Source organism: Pristis pectinata, chromosome 42 (assembly GCF_009764475.1).
Source record: "Pristis pectinata isolate sPriPec2 chromosome 42, sPriPec2.1.pri, whole genome shotgun sequence".
NCBI lineage: Eukaryota > Metazoa > Chordata > Chondrichthyes > Rhinopristiformes > Pristidae > Pristis > Pristis pectinata.
In genome coordinates, this window is record NC_067445.1 from 3875678 (window position 1) to 3899758 (window position 24081).

Sequence of the window (24081 nt, forward strand, 5' to 3'; positions counted from 1 at the left end):
CCGTCTAAGACCCTCTTAAATGCCTCTATCGTATCTGCCTCCACCACCACCCCTGGCAGCCCGTTCCAGGCACCCACCGCTCTCTGTGTAAAAACACCTGCCCCGCACATCTCCTTCAAACTTCACCCACCCCCCCACCCCACCCCACCCCCCCCCCCCCCACACACACACACACACCTTAAACCTATGCCCTCTAGTTCTGACATTTCCACCCTGGGAGAAAGACGCTGTCCACTCTATCAATGCCTCTCACCATTTTATAAACGTCTATCGGGTCTCCCCTCAGCCTCCACCCCTCCAGAGAGAACATCCCAAGTTCGTCCAACTTCTCCCTATAGCTCATACCCTCTAATCCAGGCAACATCCTGGTGAACCCCCTCTGCTCCTTCTCCACAGTCTCCACATCCTTCCTGTAACGGGGCGACCTATACTCCAAGTGTGGCCTCACTAAAGTATTATACTAGCTGCATCTGTCAGATATTGGGTGTCAGTGACAACAACAACAACAACAGCAACAACAACAACAACAGCAGATGCAATTTAACTCAGACAAGTGCGAGGAGTTGTATTTTGGGAAGTTAGACCAGGGCAAGACTTATACAATGAACGAAAGAGCCCTGGGGATTGTCGCATAACAGAGGGACCTTGGGGTACATGTATATGTTTTCCCTGAAAGTGGGGACACAGGTAGACAGGGTGGTGAAGAAGGCGTTCTGCACACTGGCCTTCATCGGTCAGGGCACTGAGTCCAGGAGCCGGGACGTCCCGTTACAGCTGTACAAGAGACCGCACTTGGAGTGTTTTTTTCCGTTGTGCCCAGCTATAGAAAGGATGTCACTAAGCTGGAGACGGTACAGGAAAGGTTCACCAGGACGTTGCCTGGATTGGAGGGCTCGAGTCATCAGGAGAGACTGGATAGACTGGTACTGTTTTCCTTGGAGCGAAGGAGGCTGAGGGGTGACGTGATGGCGGGATATAAAATTGTGAGAGCCGTCGATCAGGCAGGTAGCCTGAGTCTGTGGTGGCTAACGCTGGAGTGCCTAGGTTTAAATTGTTCAAGGGGACCTGAGGAGTAAATTCCTCACACAAAGTCGGTACCTGGACTGAGCTGCCAGAGGAGGTGGTGGAGGCAGGAAGAGTAACACATTTAAAAGGCTCCTGGCCAGGTACTTGTATGAGCAGGGCACAAGAGGGATACGGAATTAATGCAGGCGGGTGGGATAGGTATGGGTCGGCATAGACTATGTGGGCCAAAGGGCCTTTTTCTACACTGTGCAACCCAGGAGCGTTTGATGTCTCTGGGCCTGTATTCGATGGAGTTCAGAAGGAAGGGGCGGGGGTGGTGGTTCTGGGGATCTCATTGAAACCTGCCAGATACTATAAGGACTAGATGGACCGGACGTGGAGAACATGTTTCCATCAGAGTCCAGGATCCGTGGCCACAGCCTCAGAATAAAGGAACGTCCCTTTAGAACAGAGACGAGGAGGAATTTCTTCAGCCAGTGGGCGGTAAATCTGTGGAACTCATTGCCACAGAGGGTGGGAGAGGCCAAGTCATAGGATATATTCAAGGTAGCTTCTCGATTGGTAAGGGGGTTAAGGGTTATAGGGAGAAAGCAGGATAATGGGGTTGAAAAACATCAGCCACGATCGAATGGCGGAGCAGACTCGATGGGCCGAATGGCCTAACTCTGCTCCCGTGTCTCGTGGTGTTACGGTCTAACCTCCAGCATACACTTTAAGCCATTTCTACATCCTATCACAGACATTCCCTTTGTCCCTCGCCTTCCACACACCTCCCCCCCCCCCCCACCTCCACCCCCGCAACCTCTTGAAAATAACTTGCATCTCCCTCTTCCCCAGATCTCACGAGGGTGGGGTCAGAGACGGTTTCTCTTTCTGCCAGTTTTTCTCCCAATCACAACTGAAATACTCACGTTGATTTGGGATTCGAACGGACGGAGACCGTGAGCTTCCCACAGCATTGGTTGCCCTGCAATAGAACGAGACGGCTTCCTCCTCGGACCCACAGGCTACAGTAATGGTGTCACCGTATTGCCTCAGCTCAGTCTCTGCTCCGCCGGAGGTCTTGAACCAGGAGAAATGGGTGACGTTGGGGTTGGCTTCACTTGAACAACTCAAGGAGATCCCGTTATCCTTGTTCAAGGTCCATTGTACCACGGTCTTCTTGGGGGAATCTTCGAAACACAACATCATCGACACGTTAGTCGGCGACTGAGAAAGTTAAAACCACTGGACCTCAAAGTATTGACAGAAGATACAAAAGCCTGAAAGCACGTACCACCAGGCTCAAGGACAGCTTCTGTCCCGCTGTTATAAGACTATTTAACGGACCTCTTGGATGAGAAGGCGGACTCTTGAGCTCACAATCTACCTCGTTGTGGCCCTTGCACCTTATGGTCTGCCTGTACTGTGCTTTCTCTGTAACTGTGACACGTTATTCTGCATTCTGTTATTGCTTTACCTTTGTACTACCTTAATGCACTGATGTGATGAAATGATCTATATCGATGGCGTATAAAACAAAACACTGTACCTCGGTACATGCGACAATAATAACCCAGTTACTACCATCAGTAAGAACCTTCCCCACCCGGGACATGCCCTCTTCACATTACTACCATCGGGGAGGAGGTACAGGAGCCTGAAGACCCACACTCAACGATTTAGGAACAGCTTCTCCCCCTCCGCCAACAGATTCCTAAACGGTCCGTGAACCCGTGAACACGACCTCGTTATTCCTCGTTTGCACTATTTATGTATCTTTGTAATTTATAGTAACTGTATGTCTTTATGTCCTGCACTGTACTCCTGCCGCAAAACAACAAATCTCACGGCATATGTCAGTGATAATAAACCTGATTCTGATTGATCCATGGATTATACCAAGTGCCAGCAAGGGCAGATCATTGTAGATGGGTGCTTATGACAAGTGTGAACACAGTTAAGAACAGAGAACATACAACAGTACCGCACAAGAACAGACCCTTCGGCCCACGATGTTGTGCCGAAGTAATTAACGCCTAACAAAACTAATCCCTTCTGTCTGCACAGTGTCCACATCTCTCCGTTCTCTGCACATTCATATGCCAATCTAAGAGCTTCTTACACCCCCTCTGTCGTATCTGCCTCCACCCTCACCCCTGCCAGCACATTCCAGGCACCCACCACTCCCTGTGTAAAAATCCTGCCCCGCACATCTCCTTTGAACTTAACCCCCCTCTCGCCTTAAACCTATGCCCTCCAGTATGAGACATTTTGAGCCTGGGAAAAAGATACCGGCTGTCTATTCGATCTCTGCCTCTCGTAACTTTATGAACTAGCATCCTGGTGAACCTCCTCTGCAGTTCCTCATCCCTCCTGTCGCAACACACATACAATGCTGGAGGAACTCAGCAGGTTAGGCAGCATCTATGGAGGTAAATAAACAGTCAGCGCTTGGGGTCGAGACCCTTCATCAGGACTGATGCTTCCTGTAACGGGGGCGACCAGAAATGAACGCAGTACTCCATACGCGGCGTAACCAGAGTTTTGTAAAGCTGCATCATGACTTCCTGACTCTTGAACTCAGTCCCTCGATTAAGAGGCCAGCATCCCACACGGTTGACTGTTTCTGTGCTGGGGGTGAACAAATCTCTCCTTGTTTGGTCTTGCACTTCTTGCGATGCCTTGTTATATTAAAAAAATGATCCACAATTACAGGCAATACATTATAACGATTACTTACATGTCACGTTCAGAGTAACAGAGTTCTCCAGTCGATGACTAGTTCCAGAATAGTCCACCGTACAGCGAACGGTTCCACTGTGGTGGACGAAGGACGGAGTAAACGCCAGTACGGAGGAGATCTCCCCGCTCGAGTTCTCCGCAAACACGTTGACAGTCGAGTTGGGCAGCTCACTCCAGGTTAGAGAGGGACGGTTCTCGGGGCAGGTGTAGATGGCCTTGCAGACGATAGTCACCGGGGTACCTTCTGTTAGATTTCCCGGGAGTAAAATCTCCGGTCTGTCAGGAACCTCTGGAGGACAAAAAATCCAGAGAATCGGCGCGCAGGTCAGAGAAAGAATCTGTGGGTGTTCTGAGGAAGCATTTTTCTCCCCGAGAGGGAGAGGGGTTGAAATCAGAACCACGCTGCCTGGGGGAGGTGTTGGCGAAGGCACACTCTCACAAAACGGACGCATCCGGACTAGCACTTGGATCGCCAAGTTGCAGAAGCCAATGGACCAGGTGTAGAAGGCTCATGTGCTGCTCAGCAGGGACACAGTGGGCTGCAGGGCCTGTTTCTGTGCTGTGTAACCCGATGACTCCATGACTCTTACACAGAGCGTTAGACCCAGAGATGTGCCAGGGTTTATGGAATCACAGTGTAATACAGCACAGAAACAGTCCCTTCAACCCAACTAGTCCCTGCCGAACAAGATTCCCATCGAAGTTAGTCCCACTTGCCCGCATTTGGCTCATGTCCCTCCAAACCTTTCCTATCCATGTACCTGTCCAAGTGCCTTTTAAATATTGTTAATGTACCTGCCTCACCCACTTCCTCTGGCATGTCATTCCAGATTCGGAATAAAAATCTGGGTATAAAAGTTGCCCCTCAGGTTCCTATTAAATGTCTCCCCTCTCACCTTGAATCTGTGCCCTCTAGTTCTTGATTCCCAGCCCTGGGAATAAAGACTGAGAGAATTCACATTATCTATGCCCTTCATGATTTAATACACCTCTGTAAGTGGGCAGGTATTGTAGTGTAGCGGTTGGCGTAACGCTATTACAGCGCCAGCGACCCGGGTTCAATTCCGGCCGCTGTCTGTAAGGAGTTTGTACGTTCTCCCCGTGTCTGCGTGGGTTTCCTCCGGGTGCTCCGGTTTCCTCCCACATTCCAAAGACGTACGGGTTAGGAAGTTGTGGGCGTGCTATGTTGGCGCCGGAAGCGTGCTGACACTTGCGGGCTGCCCCCAGTACACTCCACGCAAAAGATGCATTCCACTGTGTGTTTCAATGTACATGTGACTAATAAAGATATCTTCTCTTATAAGATCACCTCTCAGCCTCCTACGCTCCAATTAATAGTCTCAACATGCTGGGCCTCTCTCCATAACTCAGTCCCTCGAGTCCTGGAAACACTCTCGTAAATCTCCTCTGCATCCTACCCAGCTTAACGGCAACTTTCCGATGATGTAGTGACCACATCTGAACACGATATTCCCAGTGCTGCCTCAGCAAGGCCTTGTACATCCGAGGGACAGGTAGTTGGGTGGCCACCAGTAAAAGCAGAGAGAGAAGTAGGTGTACCCGTGTACGACTCCCCAGTGGCCATTCCCCTCAACGCTTTGGATTCTGTTGGGGTGGAGGGAGGGTGGTGGGAGATGGTCTTTCAGAGAAGAACACCAAGAAACAAGCCAGGTCTGTGCCACAAAGACCGGCTCTAATGCACACCACAGAGAGATCTGTGGTGATAGGAGAATCAGAGTCGGAGAGACATACATCACAAGCCTTCTGATCCATGCTGACCGGCCTGAGCCTGTCCCGTTTGCCCGCGTTTGGCCCAGATCCCTCTCAACCTGCAGCCGGCATAATCAAAGACCCCACCCACCCGGGACATTCTCTCTTCTCCCCTCTTCCATCGGGCATAAGATACAGGAGCCTGAGGGCACGTACCACCAGGCTCTTGGACAGCTTCTACCCCACTGTGATAAGACTATTGAACGGTTCCCTTATAGACTCTGACCTCACGGTCTACCTTGTTGTGACCTTGCACTTTCTCTGTAGCTGTGACACTTTACTCTGTACTGTTATTGTTTTACCTGTACTACCTCAATGCACTCTGTACTAACTCAATGTAACTGCACTGTGTAATGAATTGATCTGTACGATCGGTATGTAAGACAAGTTTTTCACTGTACCTCGGTACAAGTGACAATAATAAACTAATACCAATACCAAATCGTTCCTATCCACGAACCTGTCCAAGTGTCTTTTGGACGTTGTGATTGTACCCGCCTTGACCACTTCCTCTGGCAGCAAATGGGAGCAGCTGAGATGGGAATCTTGTTCGGCACGGACCAGTTGGGTTGAAGGGCCTGTTTCCGTGCTGGGTGACACTACGATTCCAGAAAGGGGTCTTTTCAGGACGGCTCCCAGTCGCGAGTGGAGTTCTGAAGGGGTCGGTGTTGGGAACCATAACCTTTCAGACGATACAAAGATCGGTGGAGGGACAGGTAGTGTCGGGGAGACAGGGAATCTGTAGAAGGACGTGGACAGGTTGGGAGAATGGGCGAAGGAGTGCCGGATAAAATACAGCATAGGGACGTGTTCCGTTATGCACTCTGGCAGGAAGAGTAAAGTGGTCGACTCCTTTCTAAATGGGGAGAGAAGTCAGGTGTCGGACGTGCAAAGGGACTTGGGAGTCCTTGTTCGGGATTCCCTGCAGGTTAACTTGCAGGTTGAGTCGGCAGTAAGGAATGCAAATGCAATGTTAACGTTCGTTTCGAGAGGACTAGAATATAAAAGCAAGGATGTAACGTTGAGGGGAACTAAGGACCGCAGATGCTGGAATCTCGATGAAAAACACGATGATGCTGGAGTGACTCAGTAGGCCAGGTAGCGTCCGTGGAGAAAAGCAGGCGGTCTACGTTCTGGGTCAGGACACTTCCCTCAGGACTGCTGAGGCTTTGGTCAAACCGCATTTGGTATATTGTGAGCAATTCTGGGGCCCATATCTAAGGAAGGATGTGCTGGCCCTGGAGAGGGCCCAGAGGAGGTTCACCAGGAATGGAAGGCTTAATGTATATATGAGGAGCTTTTGATGTCTCTGGGCCTGTACTCGATGTTCAGAAGGATGGTAGAGTGAATCTCCCGAATACGGAAAGGTCTGGACAGAGCGGACGTGGAGAGGATGTTTCCATCAGCGGGAGAGTGTCGGAGATCCGAGGGCGCAGTTTCAGATTAAAGGGGCGTCCCTTTAGAACTGAGATGAGGAGGAACTTCTTTCGCCGGAGGGCGGTGAATCTCTGGAATCCGTTGCCACAGAGGGCGGTGGAGGCCAAGTCAGAGAGTGTATTTAAGGCAGAGATTGATAGGTTCTTGATCTAGGGCTACGGGGAGAAGGCGGGACAATAGGATTGAGAGAAAGATCAACCACGATTGAATGGCGGAGCAGACGCGATGGGCCGAATCGCCTGATTCCGCTCCTGCAACCTTATGGTCTGTAAACCAGCAACACTACAGAGGAAACTGACAGATCTTATCTTCGCTTTACCATTACTCGGCCTCCCGAGACCAAGCCTCAGCAGTTACACCTCAAACACGGCACTGCGACCTCAAGAACAACCAGTCCCACATGAAGCGAAGGCAGAACATTAACCACCAGTCTTCCTCTGCCTCGCCCATGGCCAGAAAAGATACAAATATCTCTGCCAGGGCCCCTGCAATTTATTTCCTATCTTCCCACAATGTCTTAGCATACACTTGTTCAGGCTCTGGGGATTTATCCACCTTGATGAGACTTACGACCTCCTCGGGATATGTTTCAGGACATCACGGTCCTCTTCCCTGAATCCCCCATGACCTTCTCCACGGTAAATAGAGAGGAGAAGTATTTACTTAACACCTCATCCATGTCCCGTGGCTCCACACACAGACGATCGCACTGCTCCTCAAGGGGGCCCATGCTCTCCCCAGTCCCCCGTTTGCTTTTCATATGCTTGTAGAATCTCCGAGGATTTTTCTTTAACTTCTCCGCCAAAGGTCCCTCTTTTTGCCCTCCTTGCTTCCCTAAATGTACACCCGCATCTCTTCTACTCCTGAGGGGATTCGCCTGATCCCAGCTGCCGAGACCCTTCCCCTGCCTCCTCCTTTATCCTGATCACCCAGAGTTCCCTCACCCTGCCAGCATTGCCCTGCACTCCAACCGGAACATGCCGGCCATGAACTCTCCCCCAACTCACTGTTGGAAGCCTCCCACTTGCCAGACGCTCCCTCACCAGCACACAGTCTCTCCCAATCATCCTTTGCAGGTTCCTGTGTAAAGCCTCCAGCATGAGCCTTGACCCAGCTGCAGGGCTTTAACTTGTGGGCCGGTCCTGTCCATCTTAATCGCGAATTTAAAACTAACAGAGTCGCAGAGTGCTCCGCCGCTGACATTTCAATCACTTGCCCTGCCTCATTTCACAACAGGAGGCCCAGAGTTGCCCCCTCTCTAGGACAAGCTACAGATTTATACATAACGTGGAACATTGCAGCACAGTACAGGCCCTTCGGCCCACAATGTTGTGCCAACATTTTATCCTGCTGTAAGATCTATCTAACCCTTCCCTCCCAATTAGCCCTCCATCATTCATGTGTCCATCTAAGAGTGCCTTAAATGTCCCTAATAAATTGGTGGCCACAAGAGGACACAGGTTTAAGGTGCTGGGGAGTGGGTACAGAGGAGATGTCAAGGGTAAGTTTTTTACTCAGAGAGTGGTGAGTGCGGGGAATGGGCTGCCGGAAATGGTGGTGGAGGCGACTACGATAGGGTCTTTCAAGAGACTGTTAGGTAGGTACATGGAGCTGAGCAAGATAGAGGGCTGTGGGTAAGCCTAGTAATTTCTAGGGTAGGGACATGTTCGGCACAGCTTTGTGGGCCGAAGGGCCTGAATTGTGCTTTAATTGTTCTATGTTCTATGTATCTGCCTCCACAACCTCTGCCGGCAGTGTATTCCACGCACCCACCGCTCTCTGTGTAAAAACTTACCCCTGACATCCCCCTTATACCTTCCTCCAATCACCTTCAAATTATGCCCCCTCGTGTTAGCCATTTTCGCCCTGGGAAAAAGTCTCTGACTGTCCACTCGATCTGTGCCTCTTGTACACCTCTATCAAGTCATCTCTCATCCTCCTCCTCCTCTCCAAAAAGAGCTCCAGCTCACTCAACCTATCCTCATAAGACGTGCTCTCCAATCCAGGCAGCATCCTTGTAAATCTCTTCTGCACCCTCTCTAAAGCTTCCACATCCTTCCTATAATGAGGCGACCAGAACTGAACACAATTAAAGGTGTAGCAGTCCGACCCAGATGGGACTCGGACCCACAGTCCCCAGCTCCGAAGGCTGATGCCTTGTTTGAGAAAACTTTCCAGGACACATTTGACAAATGCTCTCCCAGTCGCTTCCCTCCCACAGTGTGACTCTCCCTCAATACTGCTCCACCCACAGTGATGCCCCCTCATGCCCCTCCCACATTGTGACCCTCTCTCAGTACCGCCCCTCCCACAGTTTGACCCTCCCTCAGTACCACCCCTCCCACAGTGAGACGCTCCCTCATTGCCGCCCCTCGCTCAGTGCGACGCTCCCTCAGTACTGACCCTTCCACAGTCCGACGCTCCCTCAGTACCGCCCCCCACAGTGCGACTCTCCCTCAGTCCCGCCCCTCCCACAGTGCTGCCCCAGAGCCTGAGGGCACGTACCACCAGGCTTAAGGACAGCTTCTACCCCACTGTAATAAAACTATTGAACGGTTCCCTTATACAATGAGATGGACTCTGACCTCAAGATCTACCTTGTTGTGACCTTGCACCTTATTGCACTGCACTTTCTCTGTAGCTGTGACACTTTACTCTGTACTGTTATTGTTTTTACCTGTATTACATCAATGAACTCTGTATTAATGTAACTGCACTGTGTAATGAATTGACCTGTACGATCGGTATGCAAGACAAGGTTTTCACTGTACCTTGGTACAAGCGACAATAATAAACCAATACCAATACCAATAATCAGTGTCCAAGTGCAAAGACAAACAGACAGGATAAAAACATAAGATAAAGCTAAGGGAGATATATCTGAATGCAAAAAGCCATGGTAACAAGGTGAATGAATTAACAGCGCCGGTGTTGGTGTTGGTGTTGGTGTTGAGACGCAGCCCCGCACCAATGCTGCTTTCTATATTCCAATGAAAGGAATCTCACCTAGAACCTGGAGTTGGATGGGTGAGGTGTAGCTGTGAGTCGTGAACCCGTCCAGTTCCACGTAGAAGTAGTAAACATCGCTGTCCTCGGGTCTGACGTTATCGATCCTCAGAGAGCAGTCCTTCTTTCCCAGATTTCCAATGATTTTGGCTCTCCCCTTGAAGTTGGACATCGCGTAGTTGGGGTCTTTGGAGTAATACACGGTGTACTTCCAGTAATACCAGTACTTGAACCAGGCTCCATGGATGGCGGTGTGAGGGTGTGAAGGGAAGTCAAAGGTGCAGGGGATGACCACACAAGACCTGCTGATGGCCCGTTGGGGCAGAGCCCTCAGAGACCATTCCGACAGCACCCCTGGAATGAAAGCAGAGGTAATAGATGAGTGGGGGGGGGGGTTCGGAGCCTTCTCCCGGCAACCTTCCTAGTCTCAGCCCGTCTGCCCTTAACCTCACGATCAGATGAGCCGTCTGCCTGTTCCTACGACACCACCTTTGTAGTCTGTGAATGTTTTCAACGACTTGGCGTGGTTAGTATGTTTACGGATGATATTAAAACAGGTGGTATCGTCGACAGTGAGGGCGGTTGTCAAAAATCACAGGGGGGGGGGGGGATCTTGATCTGCTGGGTCTGTGAGCCAAGGAGTGGCAAATGGACTTTAATTCGGATCAGTGCGAGGGGTTGCATTTGGAAAGTCAAAGCAGGGTAGGACTTTCACAGTGAACGGTAGGGCTCTGGGGATTGTTGTCGAACAGAGGGACCCAGGTGTACAGGTACATGGTTCCCTGGAAGCGGCGTCACAGGTAGACAGGGCGGTGAAGGAGGCGTCTGGCGCGCTTGCCGTCATCGGTCAAGGGCACTGAGCATAGAAGTTGGGACGTTATGGTGCAGTTTTCAAGTTGTTGGTGAGGCCTCACTTGGTGTACGGTTTTGGTCGCCCTGCTATAGAAAAGAAGGAAGAGGGAAGAGCGCAGAGGAGATTTATGAGAATATTGCCGGAACTCGAGGGACTGAGTTATAAGGAGAAGATGGACAGGCTAGGACTTTATTCCTCGGAGCGTAGGAGACTAACGATCGAGGTGTATAAAATCATGAGGGGCATCGACAGGGTGAATGCGCACAGTCTTTTCCCCCAGGGTTGGGGAATCAAGAACTAGAGGGCACAGGTTTAAGGTGAGAGGGGAGCGATTTAACAGGAACCCGAGGGGCAACTTTTTCACCCAGAGGGTTGTCCGTATATGGGACGAGCTGCCAGAGGAATTGGGTGAGACGAGTACATTGCAAAGGCATCTGGAACTGGTCCGTGGATGGGAAAGGTTTCGTGGGGTATGGGGCCAAGTGCGGGCGTGCGACTCGCTGAGGAAGGCACGTTGGTCAGTGAGTTGGGTCAAAAGGCGTGTTTTCCCTGCCCTATAATTCTATAGTCACAAGAGTCATAAAGCAATAAAGCACGGATACAGGCCCTTCGGCCCAATGACTCCATGGTGCCCACACAGCTAGTCCCAATTTCCTGCATTCAGCTCATATGCCTCAAAGCCCCGCCCCTTAATATTCCTATCCAAGTGCTTCTTAAATGATACTGTTAGACCTGCCTCAACCATTTACACATTAAGCCAATCTGTAGGAAATTATTATAGGTTTTGTTAGCAGAGATGTGCAATTTCTGGATCGTGTGATTTTGTAGTGAATCACAAATAGGTCTACATGGAGATCTATTGAACTGTGTTTACTTTGTAGTAGGTAGACAAAACGAACATGATGTGTCTTGTGAGCACAATGGTGGCTACTGTATGGAAAAATGCACTTTAAGTGTGTATGAAATGCAAGGCTTATAGCTTCCAATAGTGTTAAAATATTTCCATTAAATGCCAACAAATCCTGCTGGGGCATTGCTACATTATTTATTTGCACTGGTAAACTTTTTTGGGGTAATATATTGTTGGTGATTTTATATAAAACAAGGTCAAATGGAGTCATTCCTGGAAAATAAGGGAACTTCGAGCAAACGGTGAGAGTTTGACAGGGTCCACAGTGACAGGAACTCCCTTCGTTTCTCACTGGGGGGGGGGGGGGATCGATCCCCGGGGCTGCCTGACGCAACGTATCCAATGATACCTTGGAGAAGAGACAGGAGGAAGACAGATTTCCTGATCATTGTCTGCTCCCGGGTATTCCGTCAGTCTCCCGCTCCCGGGGCCTGGAAGAGAAAGGAGTCAGTGAGGCCCTCCTTCCCAGAAGTTGGAGCTGCCATTATAACCAAAGCTCTGAGGGGATTAACTCCATTCACTCTGCCAAGACGGCCTCACTACCGAGACGTCTGCTTTCACAGCCCTGGTCAGTTCCTCAACGGGACCCCAGCCCAGCCAGCGTTGGTGGGCTAGGTTCCCGCTTCTCTGTGGGCTGGCTCCGTGACCTCCCATATCTACACAGAACATAGAACATCGAACATTACAGCACAGTACAGGCCCTTCAGCCCACGATGTTGTGCCGACATTTTATCCTGCTCTAAGAGCTATCCGACCCTTCCCTCCCACATAGCCCTCCATTTCTCTATCATTCATGTGGCTATCTAAGAGTCTCTCAAATGTATCTGGTCCCACAACCTCTGCCGGCAGTGAGTTCCACGCACCCACCACTCTCTGTGTAAAAAAACTTACCCTGACATCCCCCTTGTACCTTCCTCCAATCACCTGAAAATTATGTCCTCTCGTGTTAGCCATTGTCGCCCTGGGAAAAAGTCTCTGACTGTCCACTCGATCTATGCCTCTTGTACAACTCTTATCAAGTCACCTCTCATCCTCCTCCTCTCCAAAGAGAAAAGCCTTAGCTCACTCAGCCTATCCTCATAAGACGTGCTCTCCAATCCAGGCAACATCTTCTCACGGCCAGTGAAGGTCTGGTAAAGTGCCATCATTGTCAAAGTTCAGATTCACATTAGGTTATGTCACATACACCAGCGGACAATGAATCACACTCAGATTTATTACCACTAACAGACTACGTGAAATTTATTTGCAGCAGTACAGTGTAAACACATAAAATTACCGAAAATTAGAAACGTAAATAAAAGGGATAACGAGGCAGTCTTCATGGGTTCACGGACAGTTCAGAAATCTGACGGCGGAGGGGAAGGAGCTGTTCCTGAATCGTTGAGTGTGGGTCTTCAGGCTCCTGTATCTCGCCCCCGGTAGAAGAGGGCCTGTCCTCGATAGTGAGGGGCCTTGCTCACAGAGTAAACAGTGTGCAGGGACACAGAACAGTACAGCACAGGGACGGGCCCTGCGGCCCACAATATCCGCGCCAAACAGTATGTCAAATTAAACTAAATCCCTTCTGCCTGCACCTGAGCCGTATCCCTCCATTCCCTGCACATTCATGTGTCTTTCCAACAGCCTCTTAAACCCCTCGATCGTATCTGCCTCCAGCCCCAACCCTGGCAGCGCATTCCTGGCACCCACTATTTTTCACCCAGAGGGTGGTCCATATATGGAACAAGCTGCTGAAGGAAGTGGGTGGGGCGGGTACATCAACAACCTTTAAAAGGCGCTTGGACAGGTACATGGATAGGAAAGGTTTAGATGGATATGGGCCAAACGCGGGCAAATGGGACTGGCTTAGATGGGCATCTTGCTCGGCACAGACAAGTTGCGCCGAAGGGCCTGTTTCTGTGCTGTGTGACTCTGGGACACTATGGCCACTCTCTGTGCTACAATATTTCCTAGAATCATAGAACAGTGCAGCACAATACAGGCCCTTCGGCCTACAATGCTGTACCGACCTTTAAACCTTGCATCGCATATCTCCTTAAACTTACCCCCTCTCACCTTAAATGTGTGGCCTCTAGCATTTAACATTTCCACCCTGGGAAAAAGACTATCGACTCAATCGATGCCTCTCAGAATTTTATAAACCTCTATCAGGTCTCCCCTCATCCTCCGCCGCTCCAGAGAAAACAACCCAAGTCTGTCCGGACTCTCCTGGAGGCTCGTACTCTCCATTCCAGAGGTGGAGAGGGTGGGAGAGGACACAGGGGGAGGGGTGTGTGGGTGGTGGGAGCTGGGGTGGGTGTAGGAGCAACTGGGTAGATCAGGAGGCGGAGAAAAGTGACGGGAGGGCAGCAGGAGACCAAAGTTGGAGATCTCGATGTCCATCCCATCCAGGGTGGACATAAGGTGCTGCTCCTCTGGCTTGTGTTGGGGCTCAGTCCGGCCGAGGAGGAGGTCGAGGACAGACAGGGAGGTGTGGGAGCGGGGAGAGGAATTAAACTGGCTGGCAACCAGGAGCTTCACTCAGCCATCGCCGCGTCCCCAGATGGTGGTAATTTTCTCCACAGACGCTGCCTGACCCACTGAGTTCCTCCAGCGGTTTGTTCTTAACTCAGCACCGGGTATCCCTTCTTCACCGCCTTATCTCCCTGTACTGCCCCTTCCTCGGATCTTTACCCTTGTACACCGAGGTCCCCCTATTCCTCAATTCTCCCCACCATTCACGGTGTGTGTCCTACCCTTGTACACCGAGGTCCCTCTGTTCATCAACATTCCCCACCATTCACGGTGTGCGTCCTACCCTTGTACACTGAGGTCCCTCAGTTCATCAATACTCCCCACCATTCACGGTGTGTGCCCTACCCTTGTACACCGAGGTTCTTCTGTTCCTCAGTGCTCCCCACCATTCACAGTGTGACCTACCCTTGTACACCGAGGTCCCTCTGTTCCTCAATACTCCTCACCGTTCACGCTGTGTGTCCTGCCCTTGTACACCGAAGTCCCTCTGTTCCTCAGTACTCCCCACTATTCACGATGGTGTCCTACCCTTGTACACTGAGGTCCCTCAGTTCATCAACACTCCCCACCATTCACGGTGGTGTCCTACCCTTGTACACCGAGGTCCTTCTGTTCCTCAGTGCTCCCCACTATTCACAGTGTGTGTCCTACCCTTGTACACCGAGGTCTCTCTGTTCCTCAATACTCCCCACCGTTCACGGTGTGTGTCCGACCGTTGTACACCGAGGTCCCTCTGTTCCTCAATACTCCCCACCATTCACGGTGTATCCCTTAGCCTTGTACCCCGAGTTCCCTTTGTTCCTCACTACACCCCGCCATTCTCAGTGTGTGTCCTGCCCTTCTACACCGAGGTCGCTCTGTTCCTCAGTACCCCATGGAGTACAAGCAATAATACCACTATTCCTAAATTGAAGAAAATATAGACCCTGTCTGTTTAATCTGGTCCAAGTCACAGAAAGCGGTCACAGGGATCAGTCTGGGAAACCTGTGCTACACTACTCGATCACAGACAGACACTTGATTCACCAAGGCTATGGACCCAATGTGGAAAATGGGATTAGGATACATGGGTGTGGTGGCCTTGTGTCAGCCAGAACGAAGTCAAGTATTCTATCGGGCTCTCTCCTGGCTGGGAACGAATGTTGGGAACCACAGAACAAAGGTCCCGTCATCGATACACACCGTTTTAGGGTGAAGGGGGAAAGGTTTGGGGGGAACTTCTTCACTTAGAGAGTGGTGGGAGTGTGGAACGAGCTGCCATCTGACGTGGTGAATGCGGGCTCACTCTTAAGTTTTAAGAATAAATTGGACAGATACATGGACGGGAGAGGTCGGGAGGGTTATGGACTGGGTGCAGGTCATTGGGACTAGCCGAATAAAGTTTCAGCACAGACCAGAAGGGCGGAATGGCCTGTTTTCCGTGCTGTAGTGTTCTATGGTTCTATGGTTCTATGATACGTGGTCCATTCTAACTGTAAACATCACTGACAACTTTACACTGATCTGTTCCCCTGTAAACCATCCCACAGTGAGCTCTCCGGAGACAGGACAGGGGAATGGGAATGTTTTGGGAACTGACATCGTGTAGAAAGGACAATTTGATAACTCGTAGAATAATACAGCGCGGAAACAGGCCCTTCGGCCCAACCCGTCCATGCTGACCAAGTTGCCTTCCTGAGCTCGTCCCATTTGCCTGCGTTTGTCCCATATCCCTCTAAACCTTTCCCATCCATGTACCTGTCCCTGTGTCTTTTAAGCACTGTAACTGTACCCACCTCTACCACTTCCTCTGACAGCTCCTTCCACACACCCACCCCCCTCTGGGTGGAAAAACTTGCCCCTTTAAATCTTTCCCCTCTCACCTTAAACCTGTGCCCTCTAGTTTTAGACTGCCCGAGGGGATATAGACGGTGACCGCCCACCTTACCTACGCCCCTCGTGATGTTATAAACCTCCATCAGGTCACCGCTCAGCCTCCTCCGCTCCAGGGCAAACAGTCCCAGCCTGTCCGGCCTCTCTTTATAACTCGAGCCCTCCAGTCCCGGGAACGTCCCGGTGAATCTTTCCCGCACCCTCTCCGGCTCAGTGACATCCTCCCTGTAACACTGTAACGGGACGTCCCGACTCCTGGACTCAAGTGCCCCGACCAATGAAGGCCAGCGCGCCGAACGCCTTCTTCACCATCCTGTCTACCTGTGAATCCACTTTCAGGGAACCATGTACTTGTACCCCGAGGTCTCTCGGCCCTTCTCTCATCTGCCTGTTGAAAGCGAGTTGAGGACATCTCCTCCTCACTGACAGTCAACACAGACGCACCTCAGGGGTGCGTGCTTAGCCCACTGCTCTACTCTCTCTACTCTCACGACTGTGTGGCTGGGCACAGCTCAAACGCCATCTATATATTCGCCGATGACACCACTGTTGCTGGCAGAATCTCAGATGGCGACGAGGAGGCGTACAGGAGCGAGATAGATCGGCTGGTTGAGAGGTGTCGCAACAGCCTCGCCCTCAACGTCAGCGAGACCGAGGAACTGACTGTGGTCTTCAGGAAGGGGAAGTCGGGAGAACACACACCAGTCCTCACCGAGGGGTCAGCGGTGGAAAGGGGGAGCAGCTTCAAGTCCCTGGGCGTCAACATCTCCTGGGCCCAACACGTTGATGCAAGAAGTCACGCCAGTTGCTCTATTTCGTTAGGAGTTTGAGGAGATTCCATCCATCACAAAAGACTCTTGCAAATTTCTACACATGTGCGGTGGGAGCATTCTGACTGGTTGCATCACCGCCTGGTACAGATGCTCCAACGCGCAGGATCACAAGAGGCCGCAGAGGGTCATAGACTAAGCCAGCTCCATCACGGGCACAACCCTCCCCACCATCGAGGACATCTTCAAGAGGTGGTGCCTCAGGAAGGCGGCGTCCATCACTGAGGACCCTCACCACCCGGGACATGCCCTCTTCTCATCACTACCTTCGGGGAGGAGGTACAGGAGCCTGAAGACCCACACTCAACGTTTCAGGAACAGCTTCTTCCCCTCCGCCGTCAGATTCCTGAACGGCCCATGAACTCACGAACTCCGCCTCGTTATTCCATTTTTGCACGATTTATTTACCTTTGTAACATAGTAATTTTTGTGCTTTACATTATCCTGCTGCCACAAAACAACAAACTTCACAACATATGTCAGTGATCATAAACCTGATTCTGATTCTGGGAGGACTTCACTTTCACCGCCCTATGCTGATCCTGACGTTCCCAATCCCAATGTATCGTGACCACATCCCCAGGGATCGGTCCGACCTTCACTCCAGTGATCAGGCTAACTGGTCAAAATTTCCTTGGTTTTCTACTCTGCCTTTCCAAAGAGTGGGAACTTTTTCATATCCAGGTAATTTTCCCTCAGCACTACCCCATAGTGTGATGCTTCCTCAGTGCCGCCCCTCCCGCGGTGCGACCCTCCCTCAAGCACAGCCCCTCAAGCACCGCCCCTCCCGCAGTATGACCCTCCCTCAGTCCCGCCCTTCCCACAGTGTGACCTGCCCTCAGTACCGCCCCTCCCGCAGTGCGACGCTCCCTCAGTAACGCCCCTCCCACAGTGCGACGCTCCCTCAGTACCGCGCCTCGCACAGTGCGATGCTCCCTCACCGCCACCCCTCCCGCCGTGCGACGCTCCCTCAGTAACGCCCTTCCCACAGTGCGACGCTCTCTCACCGCCGCCCCTCCCGCCGTGCGACGCTTCCTCAGTACCGCCCCTCCTGCAGTGCGACCTTCCCTTCACACGTTGACAGTTCTGAATCCTGCACAACTCCCGGTCAACATGAGGGAAGTTGAAATCACCGAGAATGACACTGTGATTACTGTTCCAGCTCCCCGCCTTCCCCCTGCATAACTTGTTCCTCTAATTCCCACTAGGAGGCCACAATACAATTCCCCCAAAGTGATCGCCTCCTTCGTATTTCTGAGCGCCACCAATACACCCTCATTGGAAAGTCTCTCTAAGTGTTGTTCTCCCTGGTCAAAGGTATTGTTGCAGCTATATAGGTCCCTGGTCAGACCCCACTTGGAGTACTGTGCTCAGTTCTGGTCGCCTCACTACAGGAAGGATGTGGAAGCCATAGAGAGTGTGCAGAGGAGATTTACAAGGATGCTGCCTGGAATGCGGAGCATGCCTTATGAAAGCAGGTTCAGGGAACTCGGCCTTTTCTCCTTGGAGCGACGGAGGATGAGGGGGGACCTGATAGAGGTGTATAAGATGATGAGAGGCATTGATCGGGTGCATAGTCAGAGGCTTTTCACCAGGGCTGAAACGGTGCCCACAAGAGGACATAGGTTTAAGGTGCTGGGGAGTGGGTACAGAGGAGATGTCAGGAGTAAGTTTTTTACTCAGAGAGTGGTGAGTGCGGGGAATGGGCTGCCGGCAACGGTGGTGGAGGCGGATACGATAGGGTCTTTTAAGAGACTGTTAGATAAATACATGTAGCTGAGTAAAATAGAGGGCTGTGGGTAAGCCTAGTAATTTCTAGGTAGGGACATGTTCGGCACAGCTTTGTGGGCCGAAGGGCCTGAATTGTGCTGTAGGTTTTCTATGTTTCTATGTTTCTAAGAAATATAACTCCCCCTCCTCTCTTTCCTCCTGTCACATCTCAGCCCCAGAACACTTGAGTCCTGTCCCTCGCTCAGCCGTGTTTCACCTCCCAGTCCCACGTAGCTCTGCCTGCCCTGAGTTCCTCTGCCTTGCCTCTCAGGTTTCTTGCATTAACCCTGCTTTCAGTCCCTCCGTTCTGCCCTGTCTTCGCTCTCTGTGACAAGTCCTGAGCCCCTCCACTGCCACCGGACGCTCTCTCAGCCCCCACACCCTGATCTTCGACCCGGAGTGTGCGTCAGGATCTCCCTACTCCGTCGAAACACATCTCACACTCAAGCTGTGAGCCCAGATTTCACCAGATGGAAGGGTATACCCAGGAAGGTGTCAGCCTTTTGGAACCGTTGTTACAATGTCACAGCCCCAGCAGAGGACCACGGACGCTCTGGTCGGGGATTTACTCACCCGGTGCCGATGACTCTGCTTCTCTGCAGGTCTTGTGTTGCCCTGCGTCTCAGTGAGAAAGTGTCGGAGCAAGATGCAGGAAGTGGGAGCCTGGAACTGCCCACACCAGACGCAGGGACTTTTCAAAGCTGCAGGAGGAGGGAAAGATCATTTCTCAGTATAGAACCGCACTGCTCGGGAGGAAAGAATGTGGCTGCCCTTCCCACGGTGCGGCGCCCCCTCAGCACCGCCCCGCCCCACAGTGTGACCCTCCCTCAATACCAACCCTCCCACTGTGTGACCTTCCCTCAGTAACACCCCCCACCGCGCAGGCCTCCCTCGATACAGGTGGATAGAGTAATGAATTAGGCTTTGGGAAGGCTTCTCTTCACGGGCCGGTGCACAGAGTCTAGGAGTTGGGACGTCACCTTCCAGCCGTTAGTGAGACCACAGCCGAGTATTGTGTGCATTTCTGGTCACCACAGGACAGGGAAGACCGTGGTATCAATAAGGGGGTGTAGAAGAGATTCACCAGGATGTTGCCTGGAGCGGAGGTCTGTCCCCTGGAGGAGGGATTAGAGTCATCCAGCCCAACTCCTCCATGCTGACCGGATTGTATAGGCTGGAAGGGGTGAGCTGAGGAGAGGTTTTATAAAGTGAGGGGCTTAGATCGGTTGGATAGTGAGAGTTTTTTTCCCAGCGCTGGGGACTCTAGCACGGGTTTAAGGTGAGAGGGGAGAGATTTAAAGGGGCAACTTCTTCACATATGGAACAAGCAGCCATAGGAAACAGTTGAGGAAGAGGTACAATAGCAATTTTTAAAAGACACTTGGACAGGTACGTGAATCGGATGGAGCGCTACGGGCCACACACAGGCGGGTGGCATTAGTGTAGGTGGGGGGGGGGGGGTGACAATCACCATGGACGACGTGGGCTGCAAGAGCATTCTTCTGCCCTATACATTTCTATGGAGACAGTAGGAGGGGTCTGAGGAAGACTTTTACACCCCAGTGTGTGTGTGTGTCCGGGGGGGGGGGGGGGTTGGGGCGAGGTTGTAATCTGGAACACTGCCTGAGGCGGGGGGAGGGATGGAGGCCGAGACTGGCAGGCACGGTAGTGTAGCGGTTAACATAACGCTATGACAGCGCCAGCGACCCGGGTTCAATTCTGGCCGCTGTCTGTAAAGAGTTTGTGCGTTCTCCCCGTGTCTGCGTGGGTTTCCTCCGGGTGCTCCGGTTTCCTCCCACATTCCAAAGACGGACGGGTTAGGAAGTTGTGGGCATGCTATGTTAGCGCCGGAAGCGTGGCGACACTTGCAGGCTGCCACCACCCCCACACCCCCCCCCCCCCCCCCCCGCCCCTAGAACACTCTATGGAAAAGATGCATTTCACTGTGTGTTTCGATGTACATGTGACTAATAAAGAAATCTTATCTTAACGGTGAAGGAGTATCCGGTTGGGCACTTCAATCGTCAAGGCAAACAAGAGGATGTACAGTGTGCATCGTCGGGGGAATCCCCGGGATCCCTGAAAGTAGCCAGATCAGTAGACGGGATTTGAAAGAAGGCGTACGGCAGGCTTGCCTTCACCGGTCGGGGCACTGAGTATAAAAGTCGGGAAGTGATGCGGCATCTGTACGAGACTTTGGTTCGGCTGCACTGAGAGCATTGAGTGCAGTTGATCTACCCCACCACCGATGCACTGTAGCAGCAGGATGTACTGCGGCAACTCCCCAACCCGCGGGGTCGGTGAATCAGCCGCTATGAATTGTCCCTTAATGTGCTGGTGAGGGGGTAGGATCTGGGGTGGGAGGGGGAGAATCAATTGGGATTAAACGTGCACTTGGTGGCTGGGGCGGTCTCGATGGGCTGAATGGCCTCCCTGACACTATCACTGCGACCTTGAGATCAACGTGTTGCGGAAACAGCGAAGGAAGGGGCTGCCTGGGATCTTGTTCTGCTCGCTGAGGAAGGGTTAATTATCAAAGATATTGCGAAGGGGTCTTTGGGGAAGAGTGATCATAATATGACAGAATTTGACACTGAGTTTCAAGATGCTGTCGCTAAGTGCAAGATAAGGTCTAAGACCTAAACAAAAGCTGCAAGAGTGTTGGCTGTGACTGATGGGTAGAACAAGGTGAAAGGAACGGGAGTGGACAGGCAATGGTTAACATTTCATGAAATTATGCAAAGAAAATATTTATTTAAGGCACAAAACCACAAGAGGAAACATGATTCGTCTGTGACTTAAAAATGAAATTTAAGAAGTATCATTCTGAAGAGATCTTTAAAGTTACGAGAAATGGCATTTGCCCTAAGGATTGGGAACATTATGGAACTGAGTCACAGAGTCACACAGCACGGAAACAGGCCCTTCGGCCCAACTGGTCCATGCCGACCAAGATTCCCATCGAACCGATTCAACCCAGCGAGTCTGCTCCGCCATTGAATCGCGGCGGGGTTTCCCCAACCCCACTCTCCCGCCTTCTCCCCGTAACCCGTAATCCCCTTCCCAATCAAGAACCTACCAATCTCTGCCTTAAATACGCCGAGTGATTTAGCCTCCACCGCCCTCTGTGACAACGAATTCCACAGATTCACCGCCCTCCAGCTGAAGAAATTCGTCCTCATCTCGGTTCTAAAGGGATGTCCCTTTATTCTGAGGCTGTGCCCTCAGATCCTGGACTCTCCCATTGATGGAAACATGTCCGCTGTATCCAGGCCTTTCAGTATCCCGTAAGTTTCAATGAGATACCCCTCTCATCCTCCTGAACACCATCGATCACAGACCCAGAGCCATCAAACGCTCCGCGTACGTTAACCCTTTCCTTTCTGGAATGTTATTTCAGGATTCAGAAACAACGTGACCTGATCAATGGAATCGGCTGAGTGTAATTCTGTCCTCAGTACTTGGGGTGTTCGCTGGAAGGGGATATTTTCCTTGGCTTGCTAATCTTGAGTGTCAAGCCCGTCTCCCGTACGTCAGAGTTGTACAGCAGGGACGCTAGCCCTTCGGCCCACCCTATCCATGCTGACCGAGATACCCACCTGAGCTAGGCCCATTTGCCCACGTTTGGCCTATATCCGTCTAAACCTTTCCCATGTAATGTCCCTGTCCTTGGCACCTTATGAACATTATAACTCTACCCACCACTACCACTTCCTCTGGCAGCTCGTTCCATACACCTACGTGGAGAAAGTTGCCCCTCAGGTCCCCGTTAAATCTTCCACCTCTCACAAACTTGTGCCTTCTAGTTTTAGACTCCCTGACACTGCGGGGGAAAGACTGTGGCCACCCACCAAGACTATTGAACGGTTCCCTTATACAATTAGATGGACTCTTGACCTCACGATCTACCTTGTTATGACCTTATTGTCTGCCTGCACTGCACTTACCTGTAGCTGTGACACTTTACTCTGCATTCTGTTGTTGTTTTTACCCTGTACTACCTCAATGCACTATGTAATGAATTGATCTGTACGAACAGCATGCAAGAACTGTACCTGGGTACAAGTGACAATAATAAACCAATACCAATACAAATCGACGCCCCTCATGATGTATAAACCTCCATAAGGTCACCCCTCAACCTCCTCTGCTCCAGAGAAAACAGTTCCAGCCTGTCCAGACGCTTCTGAAAACTTGAGCCCTCCAGTCCCGGGAACGTCCTGGTGAACCTTTCCCTTACCCTCTCTAGCTCAATGACGTCCCACCTATAGCTGGGCGACCAAAACTGCACACAATACTGCAAGTGCGGCCTCACCAACGTCCAGTACAGCGGTACCGGGACATCCCAACTCCCGTACAGGTCTGTGCTTCACCGAAAGCATCGACAGAGGTTTGGAGCTCAGCCTCTGAGCAGGCAGAACTGAAAGCACCTTTTGTAAACTTCGGCTCAGCCACTTGCCTTTTATAATTCAACATGGGATGAACTTTGGGTCTGCACTTTATGAACAGTGAATGTGCGTCAGTCCTCAGTGATTTGACATTTTGAAAGACTTGACCCAATCCCTCAACCCAGTGAGGTGGACATCCTTACATACTGGCAATCACAAGGAAGGCACACCAATGGCTCTACTTCATTAAGAACTTGAAGAGGCCAAAGACCCTTACAAATTTCTACAGACGGACGGTGGAGAGCATTCTGACTGGCTGCACCACCGCCTGGTACGGAGGCTCCAACGCGCAGGAGGCTGCAGAGGGTTGTAGACTCAGCCAGCTCCATCACGGGCACAAGCCTCCCCGCCATCGAGGACATCTTCAAGAGGCGGTGCCTCAAGGCGGCATCCATCACTTGAGGACCCTCACCACCGGGACATCTCGCTACTACCATCAGGGAGGAGGTACAGGAGCACTCAACGATTCAGGAACAGCTTGTTCCCCTCCGCCATCAGATTCCTGAACGGTCCATGAACCCATGAACACTACCTAACATGACCACTAACATGAACGTTACTCCTTTTTTTTGCACTATCTATTTTTGTAATTTATAGTAAATTTATGTCTTTGCACTGTACTGTTCCTGCAAAACAACACATTTCACATCATCTAAGTCAGTGACAAGAAATCTGCTTCTGACAATCTCATTCCGCTTTGACAATATACAGATCGGTCTACAGGCTGCAAAGTTACCAGCAATAGATTAGTCACAGAGTCACACAGCACAGAAACAGGCCCTTCGGCCCCACTGGTCCATGCCGACCAAGATTCCCATCTAAACTCGTCCCATTTGCACGCGTTTGGCCCATATCGCTCTAAACCTTTCCTATCCATGTACCTGCCTCACCCACTTCTTCTGGGCAGCTCGTTTCATG

At 51.4% G+C, this 24081-nt stretch overlaps 1 protein-coding gene across 1 annotated transcript in view; it reads right to left on the reverse strand.

Moving 5' to 3' along the window:
- LOC127566480 (sialoadhesin-like) overlaps window positions 1-24081 on the reverse strand; it is a 32768-nt gene that overhangs the window by 4719 nt on the left and 3968 nt on the right. Inside the window, exons 2-6 of the mRNA XM_052008912.1 lie at window positions 19289-19416; window positions 12076-12157; window positions 9964-10317; window positions 3749-4039; window positions 1938-2198 (exon numbers count right to left, since the gene is read on the reverse strand). Of these exons, the coding sequence (XP_051864872.1) occupies window positions 1938-2198; window positions 3749-4039; window positions 9964-10317; window positions 12076-12115 (946 nt within the window). The 5' untranslated portion in view covers window positions 12116-12157; window positions 19289-19416. The remainder of the gene's footprint in view (window positions 1-1937; window positions 2199-3748; window positions 4040-9963; window positions 10318-12075; window positions 12158-19288; window positions 19417-24081) is intronic.